General features: G+C 34.7%; 4 protein-coding genes across 5 annotated transcripts; 3 read left to right on the forward strand and 1 right to left on the reverse strand.

The window, feature by feature from the left end:
* LOC109351890 (chitin-inducible gibberellin-responsive protein 1-like) lies at window positions 290-3,751 on the forward strand. Of its 2 annotated transcripts, none has more exons than XM_019593567.1 (2): window positions 290-307; window positions 1,597-3,515. In XM_019593567.1, exon 2 carries the CDS (start codon window positions 1,727-1,729, stop codon window positions 3,485-3,487), a length of 1,761 nt encoding a protein of 586 aa, XP_019449112.1. In that variant the 5' UTR covers window positions 290-307; window positions 1,597-1,726; the 3' UTR covers window positions 3,488-3,515. The 2 variants fall into 2 exon arrangements, 1 of the variants encoding a protein (XP_019449112.1); XR_002108300.1 differs by lacking the exon at window positions 290-307 and adding an exon at window positions 3,615-3,751 and having other exon boundaries at window positions 1,125-3,548.
* On the reverse strand, window positions 4,188-7,006 carry LOC109352433 (glycine-rich RNA-binding protein 4, mitochondrial-like). The gene is made up of 4 exons (XM_019594418.1): window positions 6,772-7,006; window positions 5,345-5,413; window positions 5,134-5,240; window positions 4,188-4,518 (listed from the first exon to the last, which is right to left on the reverse strand). The coding sequence occupies exons 1-4, from the start codon at window positions 6,932-6,934 to the stop codon at window positions 4,420-4,422; spliced, it is 438 nt and encodes a 145-aa protein (XP_019449963.1). The 5' UTR covers window positions 6,935-7,006; the 3' UTR covers window positions 4,188-4,419.
* LOC109352044 (putative beta-glucosidase 41) lies at window positions 7,903-11,927 on the forward strand. Its single transcript, XM_019593824.1, has 13 exons — window positions 7,903-8,421; window positions 8,493-8,559; window positions 8,671-8,729; window positions 9,319-9,394; window positions 9,488-9,559; window positions 9,642-9,729; window positions 9,872-10,127; window positions 10,454-10,569; window positions 10,679-10,902; window positions 11,022-11,053; window positions 11,193-11,295; window positions 11,434-11,542; window positions 11,631-11,927. The coding sequence occupies exons 1-13, from the start codon at window positions 8,290-8,292 to the stop codon at window positions 11,824-11,826; spliced, it is 1,530 nt and encodes a 509-aa protein (XP_019449369.1). The 5' UTR covers window positions 7,903-8,289; the 3' UTR covers window positions 11,827-11,927.
* LOC109352190 (mRNA cap guanine-N7 methyltransferase 1-like) lies at window positions 12,705-17,805 on the forward strand. Its single transcript, XM_019594057.1, has 13 exons — window positions 12,705-12,960; window positions 13,626-13,765; window positions 13,844-13,912; window positions 14,004-14,075; window positions 14,632-14,733; window positions 15,255-15,311; window positions 15,732-15,870; window positions 16,410-16,474; window positions 16,568-16,618; window positions 16,853-16,915; window positions 17,059-17,182; window positions 17,259-17,320; window positions 17,469-17,805. Exons 1-13 carry the CDS (start codon window positions 12,885-12,887, stop codon window positions 17,562-17,564), a joined length of 1,116 nt encoding a protein of 371 aa, XP_019449602.1. The 5' UTR covers window positions 12,705-12,884; the 3' UTR covers window positions 17,565-17,805.

Raw genomic sequence — 20,900 nt, forward strand, 5'->3', positions numbered from 1 at the left:
CACTTCTAACGTGTCGATTTGGTCGGTGTTTTCAACCGTCAACATACATAACCCCGCACTTAACCTCCGTTAATAAAACGCCCACCGCTTCACTACCCCACCATTACCATTAGTCCTTCCTACAAATCTTTCGTCAAACTTCAAACACAAACGTGTTCTTTTCTCTCTATAAATATACACCCTTTCTCAAATTCTGGTTTTTTCATATTTAACCCCTTCACCACGTTACATATACTATTATACAAATTAAATAATCAAAGTCTTCAAAGTTTCAACTGGTTGGTGTTGAATTTGATTAATCTCTCAGGTAATACTAATAATATTTACTACTCATCGTACCTTTCTCTATAACTCTGATGTTTCTTGTGAAACTAATTCAATGAATAAGCAATACCCATGCTCTTAAATCATATTTTGTATCTGGTTTCTGTTTTGTTATTCGTATTATGTTTTAAATTTGCATGTATCTATATATAGAATAGATTCTAAAGAATTTCAGCTCTTGAATGTTTTATGCAGCCCTTGATGGTTCAAAGTTCCTAAAAGTACATTTTTATAAGTATCTATTGAGAACTAAATAAACTTTCTCATGTTTAGATTATGCAAAATCATGCATAGTTCGTTTCTGCTGCTATGTGCAAAAAGCAATTACTTCATAATTGTGTTTAGGGTTTAGGGTTTGGATTAGGATGGGGATTCCCTGGTTTGGAGTCAGACAAGTTTCTGCTTTCATTGATCGACAATAGTGTATGTGCGGTTTCCATGAATAAGCTTACCAACTGGGAATGAGGCAACATCAAAATAAGCAATAATTAGTAATTTTGGGTAGGATGTAAGTCACAACCCTCGATTTCGAGCTAAAGATTTGGGGTTGCAATGAGGAATGTTAACTTACTTGGATTGTTGTTAAAATTATTTGCTTCCTTCCTATTCCCACGCAAAATCTGTTTTGCGTGCGGTGCAGCTTATGTGCATATCAGTATATTAGTATTGTTAGGCAAGAAGGCTTTGGTCGTGTTTTGTAAGGATAGTGCTAAATAGAAGATTTTATCTTCATATGAAGAAAAGTTGTGGTGGAGTGTTTTCCTTTTTTTTGTTTTTCATATCACAAAGGAGGGATGACGGAATGATGGAATCAATAGACAGTAGTAGTATCAATGTCTAATTTCTGTTGCTATCTGTGGTTTGCTTGGCTGCCATGTTAAATATAAGAGATTGAAATCTACAAGCATTCAATTTGTGTTTATGAGAGTCATAGAACTGAACAATTCAAAGTGAGAGCAATACTACCACACCCAACTTAGGCACTGCTGGCATCATTCCCATCAAATTTTGAGTTCCAAACTCACTTGTTTCATTTTAATATTGGAATTGATCGTCATCTTCTACTAGCTGAGTTGGTTTTTTATGTGTTCAACAGCTTGGATTTTCTAGTTTAGTTCAGTCCATCTATTATTTTTGTATGTAAATATGTGTTATTTATGACATAGTTCTTCCATATTATACTGATTGGGCATTGGGGCTGGATCTATGTTGTTGTGAACTTGTGATTTTGGTGTTATGAAAAATATTCAGAGTGCCCTTCTGTTTGTACAGCTATATCTTCTGTTATTGAAACTGTTGGGGTACATGTTCCAAGCAGAATATGAAGCAGAAGTTTTCAAAGGCTGTTGCTTTTCATACTTGCTAGTGGTAGACATATTGCAGCTCATTTCTTCACCATAGTATGGACTCCCAGCAGCTTTTCAACTTCTGCATAACTACTCCAGAAGGGCTACCTTACACGTCAACTTATCCTACTTTTCCACACTTACCCAACCAGCTGCTTGAATCCTTGAAAACTGACATAAGAAACTCACCCAATTCGGCCCTTTCTACTCATTTTGATTCTGATACTCTTTCTGTATTGAGTGACAGCCAAGAGCAGCACAACTCTGTGGAATTTCTATCTAGTGCCAGCCCTTCTTGTAACTCTTTGTTGGAAACCAATCATTATTTGCATAGGCCTGCCTCATCTGTGGACCATCTCCGAGACGGTTTGCATCTAGATTGTGTCAGGAGCTCTCTTCCACAGGATGTAAATTGTGACCGTGAAACTAGAAACACACTGAAGGAACTAGAATCTGCTTTAATGGCACCTGATGGTGATGATGATGTTACCACATCGAATACTTCTTTGAGTGATAGCAACAGGCCGTCGACATCTGGTCAAAGAAATAGGTCCTGGAGCCATGAACGTCCAGGATCTGAATATATTCAAAGTCATCGTTCTTATGTTCTTAGTAGTAGGCAGTCAACTGAAATTCCACGTGCAGAGAAACGTCACAAAACAATGGAGGAAGCATTGCCAGAAGACCTGCCATCAAACAGTTTGAAGCAATTGTTCCTTCTATGTGCTATAGCCTTGTCAGAAAACAATATGATAGATTTTGATCAATTGATAAGAAAGGCTAGAAGTGTTGTGTCCATTAGTGGAGAACCAATCCAGCGACTTGGTGCTTATTTGGCAGAAGGGCTTGTTGCAAGGAAGGAGGCATCAGGGAGTAACATATATCGTGCCCTTAACTGCAAAGAGCCTGTAGGCAAAGATTTACTCTCACACATGCAGATGCTGTATGAAATCTGCCCATACTTAAAATTTGGTTACATGGCTGCCAATGGAGCTATTGCCGAAGCATGCAGAAAGGAGGACCGCATTCACATCATAGACTTTCAGATTTCTCAAGGAACTCAATGGGTGACTCTCCTTCAAGCTCTAGCTGCAAGGCCTGGTGGGGCTCCACACGTGAGGATCACGGGGATCGACGATCCTGTTTCTAAATATGCTCGTGGCAATGGACTTGAAGCAGTCGGGAGAAGGCTGGCCATAATCTCTGAGAAATGTGGCATCCCAGTTGAGTTTCATGGTGTGCCTGTTTTAGCTCCAGATGTGACAAGGGACATGCTTGATGTCAGGCCCGGAGAGGCTTTGGCTGTGAACTTCCCTTTGCATCTCCACCACACAGCTGATGAGAGCGTTGATGTAAGCAATCCAAGGGATGGACTTCTGAGATTGGTAAAGTCACTTTCTCCTAAGGTAACCACACTGGTGGAGCAGGAATCGAACACAAATACAACTCCTTTCTTCAACAGGTTTGCTGAAACCCTGGATTATTACTTGGCAATATTTGAGTCCATTGATGTCACTTTCCCTAGAGAGAGCAAGGATCGGATTAATATGGAGCAACATTGTCTAGCCCGCGATATTGTGAACGTTATTGCTTGTGAAGGGAAGGAGAGGGTAGAGCGACACGAACTGTTCGGCAAGTGGAAATCTAGGTTTACAATGGCCGGCTTCCGCCAATATCCTATGAGCTCTTATGTGAATTCTGTTATAAGAAGCCTCCTGAGGTGCTATTCAGAGCATTATACGCTCCACGAGAAGGACGGGACCATGTTTTTGGGATGGAAGAATAGAAATTTAATATCAGCTTCAGCCTGGCATTGATGAAAGTCATGAAACATAGAAGAAATGTAGCAGTAGGAATGCCATCACAGGTGTTACTCTGGGAGATTTAAATATTTTCCCGAATGAGGTTTATGTTTATTTCCAGTGCCAAAAGGATTCTCTTGTACTATTGATGCAGTATACCAATTCTTTTATTAAATGTTTAGATGTGTGTACATTTGGTTTAAAAATGTTGTACTTTAAAGTTTAGATTGAAGCTTTCCCTCCTCTATAAGTTATGCAAATTCACTCACTCTTGCACTGACTCGCTTACTACATTCTTAATTTCTACGTAGTACAAATGTACATTTCTTGCATTTATCATGTGGTTCTGTTTGAACTTTCAAAGGTTGTTCATTTTTCTAATGGCTCTCCATATACAGAATTTTTTTCTATGAAATGTATTGCAAATAAAGCATCGACACAATGGTAAAACTATGTACATTACATTCCCAAACCCCATAGGTGGGAGCTTAGTGCACCCTGAAAATTTATCTTTATTGTCACCTCAAAAATTATATTAAATAAAATCGAACCTCAAATTTTATACTTAAAAAACTTTATCATCTACTAATTGCTTAAAACTTTTTTTGACGGATTCAAATATTTAAGAATTAATAACTCAAACAACGTTGTTAGTTATGAACATATGTGTGTCAAATTGTGAGCTTAAGTGTAGTATTAACTATCAGCACAATAGCTCCAAATATCAGCACCAATGCATTAGTTCACTGTATAACTTTATCAAAAGAGGATCCTTGCGTTACAACAATGTCATAGAAGATCAACCTGGCATTACAATTTTATAGGTAAATTGAAGACCACCTGAGAACCCATGCCCTAATAAATAATACTTTGTGTTGTGCAATTGCAGCTTGAACGCAAAACCAGTAAAATAAGGCACAATAAAGTTTCCGATAAAATAACAGGAATCACTGCCCGCCATAATAAGGAGTTGGATTCTGTATAGGTTGTCCCGGTGGTGGTCTTGGTCTTGCATACTCCGCAAATATGACCCAGCCATCCAAAAACTGCATTGTATGAGATAAATATATCAATCAGCTTTAATGGAATAGCCACAGGAATTTGGTAAGAAAAGCAGAAAACAAAAAGCAAGGAGCACATCAACTTTCTAGAAGAACACAGGCTAAGGAGCAGACTATGCATATTTACACGATCTCAGCAATCCATACATCGATACACGATATACTGATCCAGAGTGGTTAACGAGCAGATACTCAAAGGAAACTATATGGGAGAGATCAATCATCGAATTCCATGTGATGGTGTGGGGTAGGGATTTGGAGAAAACTCGTGTTCAAACAATAAAGATAAGATTTGGTGCAAACTCCAGGAAAGCTGTAGCTGTATGCAAAATTGTATATCAACGATTCAATGATGGTGAATGTATCGATCACACTGTCAATTAATAATACTTTCATCTTCCATGGTGCTGGGTCTATAATGTTGTGTTGGTATATTAATTGTGGATCATAATTTACCAAGGATTGCCATGTGAAAATCCTATTTTGCATAAAATACACATGCAGAGACACATCTGAGACAACCATGCTCTCAAAGAATTAAAGTTACCAATCTCCCTATATGAAGGTGAAATGCAAGTATAGTGGTTTAATCAAGCATACCTTGCCATCCATGCCTTCAATGCCTTTTCCAGCCTCTTCAATAGTAGCATATTTCACAAAACCAAACCCCTTAGAGTAACCTGATACCCTATCTGTTACGACCCTAGCTGAAAACATAAAAGAAACCATGATGTTTTCACAGCACATTTCGAAACATGACTACAAAGAGTACAATTTGAATGTCAAATTTGTTTAGAGATATTGAGCAAACCATGAACAACTTCACCAAACTTTGCAAATTCTTCCCGTAGCCTTTCTGTGGTAGTACGTTTGCTAAGCCCTGCAAGTTTAAGATAAATAAAGAATCAAAACAGCAACTAAACATTCAAAGTGATGAAGAAGTTAGCCAAACTGACGACATATTGCATGGCAAAAAGGGTCAAATATCAGCATTGCAATAGATAATATTCTCGTGTTGTTTGGAATAAAATTGCACTAGACAACTGCAATGTCTATTGTTTTTGGTACTATCAAGTGTACCCCTTTACCTTATGGATAAGGAACTAATCCATTTCAGGGTGCGTGACTACCCCTTACAAGAATCGCCTCAGAAGAATCAACCTTTGACCTTTTGGTCTTTCTGGGGATCTAGCAATACCTTACACCACTTACCAACGCCTTGTTGATCTATAACATCTATTGTGTTTCTAAAGAATAAAAATGAACATCGGGTCCTCAGAATTTGGTATCTTAGAAACATTGTCTTGGCAGCCAAATGGTTATGGTGTTCTACTGTACATTATTATTTTGTGCAACAATGTAATTTAGAGCAAAAGTGTAGTCTGTATTATAAAGAAAAGGTGGAATGTTCCTCACCTAGTGGGATTAAGGCTTTGATTATTGTTGTAATAGTTGGATGCCAATACAACATTCAATTATCAATCAACTCATTCTAATGGTACCTGGGAGATTTTTTCTCAGTGATACGTTCATTTTAGAACATGGGCCCTGTTTGGGATGAGCAATGATATGATACTCCTACTAGGTTTTGAGTAGAGACATCGGTAGGGAGAGAGTTAAGCAATATTCCTTCCGTTTTTCTAGCCTGTATCATCTAACCACTTTACAAAATTTACCCATCATGATCTATGATTTATGATTAACAAATTAATTATTAAAGAATAACAGCAACGTTCACTTCTACTTACACATTATTTGTATTGATTTCACTACCACCTTAAGAAAGAAGAGTCTCAACATTTGACTCATTCTTCTAATACTCCTTCTAAGGTGAAATCATGGGTTTGGACAACTGTACCATATAGGAACAATACAAATTACTTGTTGCAGATTCCCAGGATTCACATTACACTATCTACAAACCTTAAGTTGGTACATAAAATGACAAAACCTAATCTGAACATTAACTAGGTCCGACCTTAAAACATCGACAGCTATATGAAAACACATTCAAGAACATAACTTAGAGAACCATTAATTCCGTATATAATAATAGCACACAAAAAATAAATACATACAAGTCCATTAAAACCCACGATAGAACCAAACATATAGCATATAATAATTCAGCTCATTTTCATTTGCTGTTAAATAAAAAAAAAGGTTTTGATTAAAAAAATGAAGGGAAATGATAAAAATAAGATACTATAAAAAGGAAAATGATTGAGAAAGACGGACCGGAGACAAAGAGGTTGGTATTGGGGTCTGCCATCTGTCGAGCGGAAGTGGCACCCGCAGCCGGCGGAGGAACGAATGGGAAAGTAGAAGAAGATGGTGGGTTTGTGCAGAAAAACCGCCTAAAACCACGGGGCGCCGCCGCCACTGCTGCCCTCATGGCCATGACTGTGGGTTTAAGCTAAAACTTGGGGAGACAGAAAGTAAAGAAAACAGAAATAGACAAATTCAGTTCATTGGGCTTTTATACGAAAAATGGAGACAGTGATCACGGAATGGAATTACCAACATGGGCCTCTCTATTCATTATTACTGGGCTTTACCAGTTTTGTTTGACAAGGTTTTTTTCAATTTTATAAGTATCTATATCAATAATTATCATTCGAGACAATAAATAATATAAATTTAAATCTTATTTTTATTGAGATATATCTGAAGCCGAGTTCTTCGGTTTGTTTTTGGAGTTTGGACAATGATTCAGTTTTATCAAGAAGCTGCCAACGAATCTTAATGCTTGCTCCTATTCTTATCTATAACTTTGTTTATTGCATACAACAAACTTTACACGTCTTACACTCTTGCTTCCGCTCATCATCATATCCCATTCCAAGTGATAACTACCATTCTTTATGTGTAATATGTGCATATATAATGATTAAGAAAAAAAGCTACTTATTTTTCTATTAATATTCTTATTTTAATTTAGCTTGGTTTGTGTAAAATTGGACAGTAAAACACCAAGCAGAGGCTTTTTATTGTTCTAATTAGATAAACAAATCATTGAAAATAGTAAATCGATGATGAGATACTTTGATAAATGATTAATGACCATTCCATAAATAGAGAAGTATAAAAATGGAAGCAAGACCATAAAAAGAACACAAATGGTCTCTTGCCCGCAACTATAACCTACGATCGACATAGATTTTAATCATTACCTGATGTTCACGTTTAATCATTAGATATTTTGTCCAAATCTATATCTATATTTATATCTCAAACTAATTAAAATGTGTTATTTAATTAAAAAGAATTATAAAAATAAAATTATATTACTTAGTGTAAATTTATTGAGCAGAGATACATAAAGTTTTTGAGACAGACGATCTCTATCCGTTTATATATACCCTTTTCATCTCACTTCACACACAAGCACACATACTCTCTCTCTTTCTACCATATACATATATTTTCTATAAGAAGAATTTAGAAAAATACATTGCTTATCAAATGTGCCATACCATCCTAATTCCTTGGGGGATTGCACTACGTCTGATGTATATATCCTCAATGTAGTTCAACAACATGAATAAAAATGGTTATACATATCTCATATATTGAGCCGGTTTCAAAGGAAATTCAACCTCTTTAGTCTAATTTTCTTCTTCTGCCATATATAGCCTTCAACTTTACAACAAAGATAACTAACTTGCTTAGCTGCATATAAAACCAAATGCAATATGTAGCTTCATATCACAAAGACTAACCAATTGCAGAAAATATTCATTATCCTCAACCACCATGAGGTTTATTATTACTATTATTTTTGTACACCTTATAGCCCAACTCTTTGTAATTGTGAAGACAGAATCAATAAGTAGAGCAGATTTTCCAGAAGGGTTTATATTTGGAACTGCTTCTTCAGCTTATCAGGTATGCACCATGCAAATATTCAATCTGTTTATTTAAAGAAGTTTCAATGTAATAAGTTTTATGTTGTTTAGTTTGAGGGAGCTGTTAATGAAGGAAATAAAGGAGTTAGCATATGGGATACTTTCTCAAAGAAACCAGGTAGAGATAAAACATAAAAGCAAATATATGTCATCAAAATTGATATACAGAACAGAAAGGATGATTTTTGAGGTTCAGGGAAGTTTCTAATTTATGGTTTTGCATTCATAGGGAGAATTCTGGACTTCAGTAATGCAGACATGGCAGTGGATCAATATCACCGATTTGAGGTGTGAACTAGTTGACTTCAACTTTACTCTACCTAAGATTACTTGCACCAGTTTTATTTCTCTGCATTATTATGTGACGGGTACATATGTGAGCTGAATTTTGGAGAGTAAAGAATAAAAAATAAATATTTTAGAGTTATAATATAAGTATATCTCATGACTATGAAGTTTTATATTTCTTTTCGTTCTCTTTCAAAACACAATTCGCAAATGAACACATAAAAATTCAAAGGTAGATAAGGATTAGAATTAGTATAAATAATTCAGCAGCACATATTAATAAACATACGAGAGAATATAGAATTGATGATGATGACAACGTTACACCAACTCCAAGCAATAAAAAAATCAAAGTGTAAAGGGAACACATGGCATAAAGTTCCCCTGCGTGTAAGAGGTTGCTAACTATATTTTTACTATGTTTTTGAGAATAAAACACACCCTTTCTTTGTTAATTGACATAAAGATTTTATAAAAAATACCTGCTGATGTGACTTCATTTTTTATTATCTTTCTTTTTACACATTTCACATAAGTTTACTTAAAATATGAACAGTGAATTGAACCACATGAATTCCATTTTATACAGCATGATATAAACTTGATGAAGGATTTGGGAATGGATTCTTACAGATTTTCTATATCTTGGACAAGAATTTTTCCAAGTAAGTTGCTCTATTTTAAAAACACTTCATTTTAGGATGTAATTTGTTCTTTTTCAAATTTAATGCTAACTACATTTGTAATACACTTAACAGATGGAACAGGGGAACCTAATGCAGAGGGCATAATATATTATAACAGACTCATTGATGCTTTACTAGAAAAAGGTTGCTCAATAATTTCTTTAGGAATTTGAGCTTAAACATAGCTAAAAAAAGCATTAAAGTTTTAGTTCTTCTCTCTAATCAGGAATTCAGCCTTTTGTAACACTGTATCATTGGGATCTTCCACAGATGCTTGAAGATAAATATGAAGGATGGCTAAGCACACAAATAATGTAAGTTACTCCTAGCTTTATAGGTAGCTAACCCACCTAATGGGATAAAGACTTGGTTATTGTAGTTGTACTCCAACGTTATGTTATCTGTCTTTTGAGACAAATGAGTGTGAACTTCATATTCATTTTTGTTTACTTACAGAAAAGATTTTGAGCATTATGCTTATACCTGCTTCCAAGCTTTTGGGGACCGAGTTAAGCACTGGATTACCTTCAATGAACCTCATAATTTCGCCATCCATGGTTATGATTTAGGCATTCAAGCACCAGGAAGATGTTCCCTTTTGGGCCATCTGATGTGTAAGAAGGGGAAATCGTCCACTGAACCATACATTGTTGCTCATAACATTCTCTTATCGCACGCTGCAGCCTATCGTAGTTACCAACTACATTTCAAGGTCTCAAACAGATCAGCTCACAACTCATGATCAATACGAGAAAGGAAAAAAGTTGATTGAGCGTCTAATTCTGACATTTGTTGGCGCAACCGCACAACTTTGATATATACAACACAAAGTTTGATACAACTTTCGTATTTATAATGCAAACTACAATTCTTTGTGTTGTAAGCAAAGTTGCCCTAAAGTTGTTGGAAACTAATGTGCAAATAAATGCTGAAGTGCACACTTCTTGTGGACAACACGTTTATGCAAAAATTTATGGTAATGATGTGCAAAATATCAATGAATAACAAGAAGTTTTGTTCTTTGATGGATAAATTCAGGAAAGACAAGGAGGTCAAATAGGGATAGCACTAGATGCCATTTGGTATGAGCCCATAACTGATCTTGATGAGGACAAAGATGCAGCAGCTAGAGCTAGGGACTTTTCACTTGGTTGGTAAGTGATAACCTTTCTAATTACATAAGGATTATGACAAAGTTAATAGCTTCGTTGACCAAGTACTTATCTTCTACACACAAAAAGTTTTAACACAAACATAAATCAGGTTCCTTGACCCGCTTTTCTTTGGAAAATATCCCATCTCAATGAAAAACCTTGTAGCTGAGAGATTACCAGAGATTTCTGAGGCAACTTCAAACTTGCTGGTGGGATCATTGGATTTTATTGGCATAAATCACTATACCTCATTATATACTCGTAACGACAGGACTCGGTCTCATAAACTGGTTATGCAAGATGCTTTGGGTGATGCTGCTGTCATTACAACCGGTATTCTATTAACACAAATTGTGTGACCTCCTTTTCCCTTCCTTTAATTTTCATCTTTGCCTTAACCATAACAGAAGCTAAATAGAAGTTTCTGATATTTCCTACTGTTCTTTACCCAGCATACCGAAGAGGAGCTGCAATTGGAGAAAAGGTATGCTTACAAAACCACTAAGGCTACAATTTACATATACAATTTATCAGTCCTCTTTTCCAGAAAAAAGTTGTAAAAAATTAATGTACAAAGTTGTTGAACAAATAACATGGCTGAATCAATAATTCTTCTTTTCCAGGCTGCCTCAAGTTGGTTGCACATTGTACCATGGGGTATAAGAGAGTTGGTAAAATATGTGAAGATAAAATATGGGAACACCCCTATAATTATAACAGAAAATGGTAAGTTGTTTATGGATGGAAAGCTAATTAAGAACAAAATGAATTGAGAGAAAACTGAACTCTACTACCTTGATGTGTGAATTGTACAATTTCTATGTACAAAATGATGATTGTAACAATGCTACTTTCTGATGGCAGGAATGGATGAAAAAAGCAAACCCTTTATGACCTTAGAAAATGCCTTAAAAGATGACAAGAGGATAATGTACCATAGGGACTATCTCTCAAACTTATCTGCTGCTATAAGGTATTATTCCAATTTCCAAGTCCTTAGACTCTAACATTACTTGTTGTTAGCTATCTTAAATCATGAACATAACATGAATTCAATGCAGGGAAGATGGTTGCAATGTACATGGTTACTTTGTGTGGTCATTGCTTGACAATTGGGAGTGGAACTTGGGTTATACTGTCCGGTTTGGACTCTACTATGTGGATTTTAAGAATAACCTTACTAGGATACCAAAGGCTTCAGTGCAATGGTTCAAAGACATGCTTAAATTAGAAACAGAAGGAGTCAATGAAATGTAAATTGCTTTGTAGTGTGTCAAATGCATTCTGTAATTATATAGTTATTTGTAAACTAATGAATGCAATGACATAAACAAAACAATGAAAAATTGTAATCTTCCTTGCAGCTTAAGGAGTAGAGAGAAGAAAAAGCATTGTTACCTGTGGGTGGGGTGGATAATATAAGACATTCCTGTTTGGAAATGGATTCACCTCACTTGTTACTTTTAGAGCTAAATAAAGTCTGAATCAAAAGATCCAAAACTACGTTGTCATAGAGCAAAATATTAACCAAAAATATAACTTCACATAAGAATTCTTAATATTAAAAGGTAAAAAAACAACCATGTTAAATTAATTTACATTTACTTTCGGTTCAAACTAGTGAAAGTGCACTCCAATTTTTTTCTATTTCATTCTCTCATTCTCGTAGAATATATTTGTGAGTTTAATTTTGGAGGAAAATAAATTAAAATAAAAATCTAATGACTCACAAGTCTTCATTACTCACTCGCAAATGAACATTCATAATGCCATGACATAATATATCACAAATATTACAATTACAACAAGTAATTTACACGTCATAATCACAACAGTTGCTTCCTGAAATTGATAAGGCAGTCAAAGCAGCACTCATGTAGCAATGATAAGTTGCCCTATTTGAATCAAGAGCAATGACTTCCTCATATCCAATTTGAGGACATCTTGTTAGAGTTTTTTTTACATCCGCACAGATATCTCTGATATAACTATTTTTGTATACTGGAATATCTTTGTCTTGAAATCATTATAGAAATTTCCAAAAAGAAAAATAGTTGAGGCCCAATCATAAGGTGTTAGGTCCAGTGACCTTGCATTTTGTCACCACCATCATCTCCATGCTATAAATTACCCTTCATCTTTTTCTGTCATCCTAACTCATCAAAGAAACACAACGTTTAAACACTAGAAAATACAATCCAATACCGAATTCTTTCTCCTTAATTTCTGCAAAATAAAAAAATTGAATCCGATTGTTGTCTCTGTTTACTCCATTAAAGCTTCTTCTTACATAATCATATCTTATATATACTGCCATGAAACGAGGGTTTCAGGAATCATCTTCAACCTCTTTAGGTCCACCCCGCTCCAAACCTAGACATGATCCTCAAGGTAACTTCTTTTATGCCTTTTCCACCACCCCATTTCCTCTCTTGCTTTGATTTCACTATCTGGAAAGGTTATTTTGGTGGTTTTCGAATCTGGGGTAGGATGCTATAAACTCCTTAGGCTTCGTTTCAATGCTTATAAACCAATTGAAAGTTAGAATTCAAGTGAATGTGTTATGACTTAAGAACACGACGAGAGCACAAACCTAAAAACTAGTCTATTAAGTCAGAGAGATTCATGACTTAAGTATTGCAGTGTATGGACTCCTAACAGAATGAAGAGTGAAAAAGGGAAAATTTAGAGCTTTTGCATTGGAGTTTGTTGAATTAATACTTGAATGTAAATTAAAGTTCACAATTTCACGTTAATTTTGTAATACTAGGTTTTACTTGAGAAGTCAAGGTATAAGTAGAGGTTTTTAACTTCTTGACTGTATAGGGGTGCTTTTTGGTCTCATGAGAACAAATTATGAAAATAGCTAGTGAGTTGTGACCTGCTAATCTTAAAAAAGCTTATTAAACGAGCGCTTAATTAAGTCGTGTAATCAAACATGCATATAATGACTAATCCAAGTTGCTAGCACGTGTCTCTTCTGTCCGATTAGCTTGTTTTTTCTTGTGAAAACTAATCGCTCTTGTGCTTATTTTCATTTAATGCAACATGTTTAGGTGATGGACAATTTCTGGAGGATGAAAGCACAAAGATATATGCTCGAAAGGTTGCGGATCATTACAGTGCAAGATCCAACCAGACTTTAGAAGAACGCGAAGCTAGTCCAATTATTCATTTAAAGAAACTCAACAATTGGGTGTGTGTAGTATTTTGTGATATATGATTTGTTGTAACTAGAATATTACATGATTGTATCAATTCTGCTATTTGGCAGATTAAGAGCGTCTTAATTCAGCTTTACGCACGTCGAGGGGATGCAGTTCTTGACCTGGCCTGTGGCAAGGTGTTAACGGTTTTCACTTGCTTGTTATACTAAAAGCCACTCTTAGTTTCTTGGCTAAGCATATTTTTCTATTTCATTTAATACTGACCAGGGTGGTGATCTTATCAAATGGGACAAGGCCAAAATTGGATATTATGTTGGTATTGACATTGCTGAAGGCTCGGTAAGTGTTCAAGTTTCCTGAAATCCACTGCATGGCTTGCCTTATCTGACATTTCCACGAACACTTCAATCAAATTATATTGAGATGCAATTATCATAAGTTTTTTTAAACACAAACAACAATAATTAAGCCTCAGTCCCACCAGGTGGGGTTGACTACATGGATAGTACGACATCATAATGCTATATCATATATAATTTCCATTTTAAACATAATAACCAAAATAATCTTTAGTTGACAGTTATGTGTACAATTCTCACTCCTATGTTATTTTCTACACCATATCCATAAATTGGTATTGGCTTACACTTCTTTGTTCTAACTTCTAAGTACAGTTCAAGCTTCATTATGAATTGACTTGATAAGTATTTTCACTATAAAAATGAGTGACTTATGTTTTTACTAGTGGTTGTAAAATTGTTATTATAACTTCAAAGCTCAAGTCCTTGCTATTATGTGGTTAGACATTGTATACCTTCTGTGTCAAAGTATTTGCATTTTGCATTTTTGTCATCCCTTTTTAGTCATCAGCTCATGAATTGAACAATCTATCCAGATCAAAGACTGTCATACACGTTACAATGGTGATGCTGACCATAATCAACGGCGCAAAAAGTTTACGTTTCCTGCTCGCCTCATATGTGGAGATTGTTATGAGGTAATTGATATTGCCATCCCTCAAGAATTTGCTTTGCTTTATGCTTGATAACTTCATTAGATTTGAAAATATGAGTTTAACAACTTCAAGTATTTCGAGGTTCTCTTCTCATATCATCTCTGTTGACATTGATAGTTTGTTAGGGAGCAAATTGAGACGAAAATGAAAATGGAAATATTACAAGTGGAAAGATGGAAAATGGAGGGTTCTAGCCCAAATTTTGTTTTTGTTCTATTTAAAAATGTAGCATTTTTATTATTAAAAGCATGTTATTCATAGCACTTAATTTGATTAGTGGACTGAATTGCATAGGTGGTACGAACCTGAGTGAATAGTTATTGATCAATTAAATTTAATTTGATGTTAAATCAATTTCCTTGGAAAAAAGTGTTGTGAACTCGTCTTCAGCTTCAGTACCATTTTTTGTACTTTTTTTAGATGTTCCCTTACCCAGTAGAGTAGGATACCCTTCGTTAACACAAAGAACCAGGTTTCACTGTTCATATCATTGATAATTTCAGGTTCGCTTGGACAAAGTTCTTGCAGATGATGCTCCTTTTGATATGTGTAGTTGCCAGGTGAGTGATGCACTCTGATTTATTTATAAATTGAACAATCAATGTATTTATGCAAAAAGAGAAATGGATGTGTACTTCTAGACAGTGTAATATCTTTAGAAGTGGCCTCTTTCTGGAACTACCTTGTCTCTGGCATCAGCTTTTGGTCCACATTTTCTTGTTAAATTTGTTATGCTTTTCTCTGATTTCACCTAGTATGTTGATTTATTTGTCAAAGTACTGTTCTGCTATTGTTGCCCTGATATAAAACTGTCGTTTAGTTATATGTTCTCCATTTTTATTCTGTATGACTGCTTTTTTTTTACTTCAAGCAAAACTGCCACACTGTTTTCTCTTTTTATCTAATTTCATAGTTGTGGATTTCTTTCCATGTTGAAAGTTTATGTTGGTTTGTATTCCAATAATTTTTAAATGTTGCAGTTTGCATTGCATTACTCCTGGTCTACAGAGGCCCGTGCTCGGCGAGCGTTGGCTAATGTGTCAGCTTTACTTCGTCCAGGAGGCGTTTTCATTGGAACTATGCCAGACGCCAATGTCATTATCAAAAAACTTAGAGAAGGTATTTTCTGCACCTCAGCTGACTCATCTACTGTTTTAAAATAAATCTAGTTGATAGGCATCGATTGCCCATGCAGCTGACTCATCTAGCGTGTTTATTTAATTAAGACTTTTTCACAAAGCACTGTTTATATGTTCAATGAGATAATTTTAACCAATACAATATCATCATATGTAATGTTCTAGTCTGTTTTGTGAATAGTCTCCAGGCAATATAATTTTTATTGTTGTTTCATATAAAGCTTTTACTCTATTTTCACGCTTTTGTGGCCCTATTAATTACTTCTTTTCATAATTTCATTTCATGTATCACCTTAGCTGTTTACTTCCCTTCAAAATTTTCATGATTTTCTAAGTTTAACATTGCTATGAACCATTTTTTATAAAAGTTGAAAATGATCTATACATATTATTTCCCTTTTATTGAAAAGAAAGTATTCAAAGAGATTCCTATACCACATGTGTGTTACTTTTTGCCATGCCAGACCACTTTTTGTCATTCTTGATTTGAGATATAATTTTCACTGAATATGCATGCAGCTGAAGGCTTGACATTTGGTAACAGCGTCTACTGGGTCCGTTTTGATGAAGAATTTTCTAATAAGGTAAATTCCTTCTCCTGATCCTGCAACATAATCCTATCAGTGGACATGTATATTTTTATAAATGTTTTTCTAAATTTGTTTTCTGTGATTCAGAAATTTAAATCTTCCAGTCCCTTTGGAATAAAGTACACATTCCATTTAGAGGTATTATTTCTTTTAAATCTTCTCCTTTTTCTAAGTATTGAATACCTGTTTTCCCATAAGACAAGTCTGATTTAGATTTTACATGTCAAACTACTGTTGATGTATTATTTGGTGTATTAACAAAGACAGAGGAAGAGAAAAGCTTTGCATAATGTGTTATATAACTCAATATGATGAAGCTTTTATTTAGAGCCCCACTTATGCTAACATTTAAGGTGGTACCTCTTGTTGTAGGATGCTGTTGACTGTCCAGAGTGGATTGTCCCCTTCCACATATTTAAGTCATTAGCTGAAGAGGTATCACATCTGCTAAACTGTCAATTTTTTGAGACCTTTCCACCCCTTAACTATTAAAATGAAATTTTATAGTTTTTTTAGTATAAACATAGGATTACGAAGAGTTGTGCTTCCAAGACTAATTTAAAACTTAACGTTTACAGTATGATTTTGAGCTTGTGTTCGCGAAGAATTCACATGAATTTGTGCACGAGTATATGAAAAAACCAGATTTTGTGGAGCTCATGCGAAGACTTGGTGCATTGGGGGATGGCAATCAAGACCAGAGTAAGCCTTTGTGCTCATGCTGTTTTCTTTTTCATTTTCATTGAATTTCATTAATCATCAATTTTCCCTATGCCAGGTACACTCTCTCACGATGAATGGGAAGTAGCATATTTGTACATGACCTTTGTGTTGCGGAAGGTAAGTTGCAATTGCAAAACACTTAAGTTGGCTGGTTCATATTGATAAAGTATTGTATCGTGGATTGATCCATGTAGCCGACTCCACCTAGGAGTTCAAAGACTTCGTTTTGAATTTTGTTAAAATGAGTTTTCTCGTGAATGTGCAGCGAGGACAACCAGATAAAACAAAAACAGTTGGCAGAAGAGACAGAGGGTCAATGCATATTTCAGAAGATGACATATTATATATTAGCAATGAATAAAGCAACCACTGACTGGATTTTCAAGAATGGTAATCAAACAACAGATTGCATGAAGCAGCCTTGGTTTGCGTTGAGGGATACTGATTGAATTCACGATCTTGTGCTCTCATCAAATTTTTATGCGTCTTGCACGTTGAATTTTGTAGGTCTACAATAAATAATTGAAATAAATAGTGTCTGTATAATACCTATGGTATTCAATTTTTACAAACTCACTAACGCTGATCTTTTTTCTTCACACAAGCTACAGTAGAAAATAAGTGAATGTTAACTCATGATGGACCCATTGATCAGGGTTTTTACCCAGCTTTGATTATACATTATAAAATAAGTATGTAAAAATAACAGTGTTGTGTAACATAACAATGCAAAAAACCAGTTTAAACTCGTTGAAGAATTGTTTTTAACTATTCGACCAATTTGCTTTCCGTGGGGACAATAAACCCCACTTCCCACTTTTTCCTCTTATGCAAAATTTCTTGAATGCTGTGATTTTTAAGAACTGAAGTTTGACTTTCCATTTCCCACTTTGAGTAAAATAATCTATATAGAAACGCCCAACTTTGGCCCTCATTCGTGAGATAGGATACTCAAGTGATTGATCACATATTGCGAGATGTGTACTAAATTCTCTAAGCATATATTTTTTCACAACAAAAAACGAATACATAGATGAAATGGACATTGAATAAGACCATTTACAACATAGATCAAAAGCAATACCTTTTTTATATTGTCTCACCTTACTGAATACTGATCCTCATTAGAAATACATTGAGTTACAAAGTAGTAGACAAGTAGGTATGGTAAACCATTCAAAAATCTGCACGGCCATATACAATAAAGATACATACTGTTAAAGTCATTTCCTAAATATTCATCCAGTCTTCAAAACCATGCTCATAGCGCTTGTAGCCACAAGTAATTGAATCAAACTGCAATTTCAATTTACAAAATTCACATTTCTGAATGAAACCAAAAAAGTTGTTAGTCTAAGGGGGGAAATGGAGGAGTTTAATCTCTGAGAGGATATTAGCTTTAAGCAAATTCGAGATAACAACAAAACAAAGTCGAGCCAACAAATGAAACTCATGGGTTTTAAAGCCAATTTAGAGTTCAGTTCATCACGATCAAATAATCTTGAATAATCAAGATCAAGATTAGAAAAATATCAGTATCGCCACAAATGAAATCTCAAGAAATACACCACTTTCGTAGCATCAATTATAAAGAAATTCAAAGATTGAAAATCAAGAAAGTTGTGCAATCGATAAAGAGTCAGAAAGGGCACAATGAAAGTTTTATCTCTCTATACAACCAGTGTTCCAAGCATTCCAAAAATAATCAATTATAAAAAATTCAAAGATTGGATATTGAGAGAAAGAATTAGAGATGTGTATTGATTAAAGGTCGGAAAAGACACAAAGAAATCAAACTTATTTGTTTCTTTATCTTTATCTAGAGTTTCAACCATTGCAAAAACCAAGTGAAGCAACCCAGTGATGTTTAGGGTTTTGGGACAGTTTGTTAGTTCCATGAAGACACCACTTGTAAAGAAGTTCAAAGAGTCTCAATTTCCTTCTGTCTCTCTAGAGTTTGAACCATTGCAAAAATCAAGCAATGTCATTAGCTTAAACCAATAACCCCAAAAAATAAAAAGAACCTTCGAAAAATGTCAGAGTTAGAGGAAAATACCATTACCACCATAAACGAAAAAAATTGCTTCTTGAAAAGTTTAGTGTTTTGGAACCGATAATGAATGAGCAGATTAAGAAAGAAGGCACAATCCTTAAATTGATTACAATGAAATTCAATGGAGAGTGATGTGAAAATGATAAAAGGGTCAGAATGGGAAGAAATAAATGGAATTTGATCACTCTCTATTCAATAAAGGAGAGAGAGATTTGCCACTTACAAAGGGTCGGAAAGGAAGAGAAGGAATCAAATTCTTTCTCTCTCTCTCTCTCTCTCTCAAATTCTCTCTTTCTATTTTCTTTCTTTCATAGTTTGGCTGGAACCACTGCAATAGTTAGAAAGCATGTTTGCTTGCAGAAAACAACGTAGCAGTCATTATAGAGTAAAGTGACCAACAACAAAACGTAAAGGTTACGCAACTTATAATATACCTCTATAAATTGGGCCTATTAAATTCATATGGGCCCGTTTACATTTCACACCTTTTTTAACAACCACAATATTAATTTTTAATTATTTTTTTGTCTATTATGTAATCTAATATTCTACATCCTACCAAAAAACAATAAAAATCACCTAATATTATATATATATATATAATAAAATAAAAGGTATAAATCATTTAATTGGTGATACATAATTTATTCAACATATTTATCTACTCAGAAGTCATCTCAAATTCAAAAATAAAATCTATTGAGATTTTTAATCAAATTTAAATTATATGTTAAGTCACCTTATTACATTTTGATGAACCACATTATTGTAAGACATGATATTGTGTTTATAATAACTAGTTGGTACAGGCACTTTGTGCATACCGATGAATATTGCACGATACTACATATTCAATTTTTATTTATTTAGCTTTATATATAGTATAAAATAGAAGTATAGATATTAAGTGAGAGAAAGTATTAAAGAGAAGCCCTAATCGATTAACTGGCCTGTTATTTGTTATAACTGAAATCTGTTTGAACTGTTTAACTGTTTTGCAACGAATGTAACCGCCTATTCTCTATGTTAAAAATACAGGGCATTTTTCAGAAAACCAAAGCATTGCATTCTATTGTATAGGGATGTTTAGATAGCATTTTGCATACGTGTTTTACTGTTTTTTTGCAAGAGAGTTGCATGTGTGAGAAGAGAGATTATGTTGTTTTAATTGCTGTTATATGCTTACTGTTTTTGCATAATTCTTTATTCATTCTTATCTTGCTCACATGCTCATGCATTAGATATTGTTAGAGAGAAATTATCTGTATACTGATATTGATTAACTCATTTGAATCTTGATGGCTTAAGTGGTTAGTAAAAGGGTTAATCTTTGAGTCGTTATTTGTCATACTGTGCTTAGTATACCTTGTTCTTTGAGTCTTTATCTGAGATCACCATAAATATTGAGGTTCTTCACCAAGGCTAGGACGTCTTTATTTGAGGATAAGAATATTGGTTGGGGCTAGTTCGCGAGAAAGCTTTTCTCAGAGGCGAAGGGTAGATTCAAACCAAGGATTTAGAGGTCCTAGATTTCAAGAACGGAGCGTCCTATGTGCCTGTAATTTAATTGGTATTTGTATCCATATTTCAATATTGTGAAGAAAGAAAATCTCCCTGATCCAGAAGGGGAGGCCTGGATGTAGT

Source organism: Lupinus angustifolius, chromosome LG07 (assembly GCF_001865875.1).
Source record: "Lupinus angustifolius cultivar Tanjil chromosome LG07, LupAngTanjil_v1.0, whole genome shotgun sequence".
Taxonomy (NCBI): Eukaryota; Viridiplantae; Streptophyta; class Magnoliopsida; order Fabales; family Fabaceae; genus Lupinus; species Lupinus angustifolius.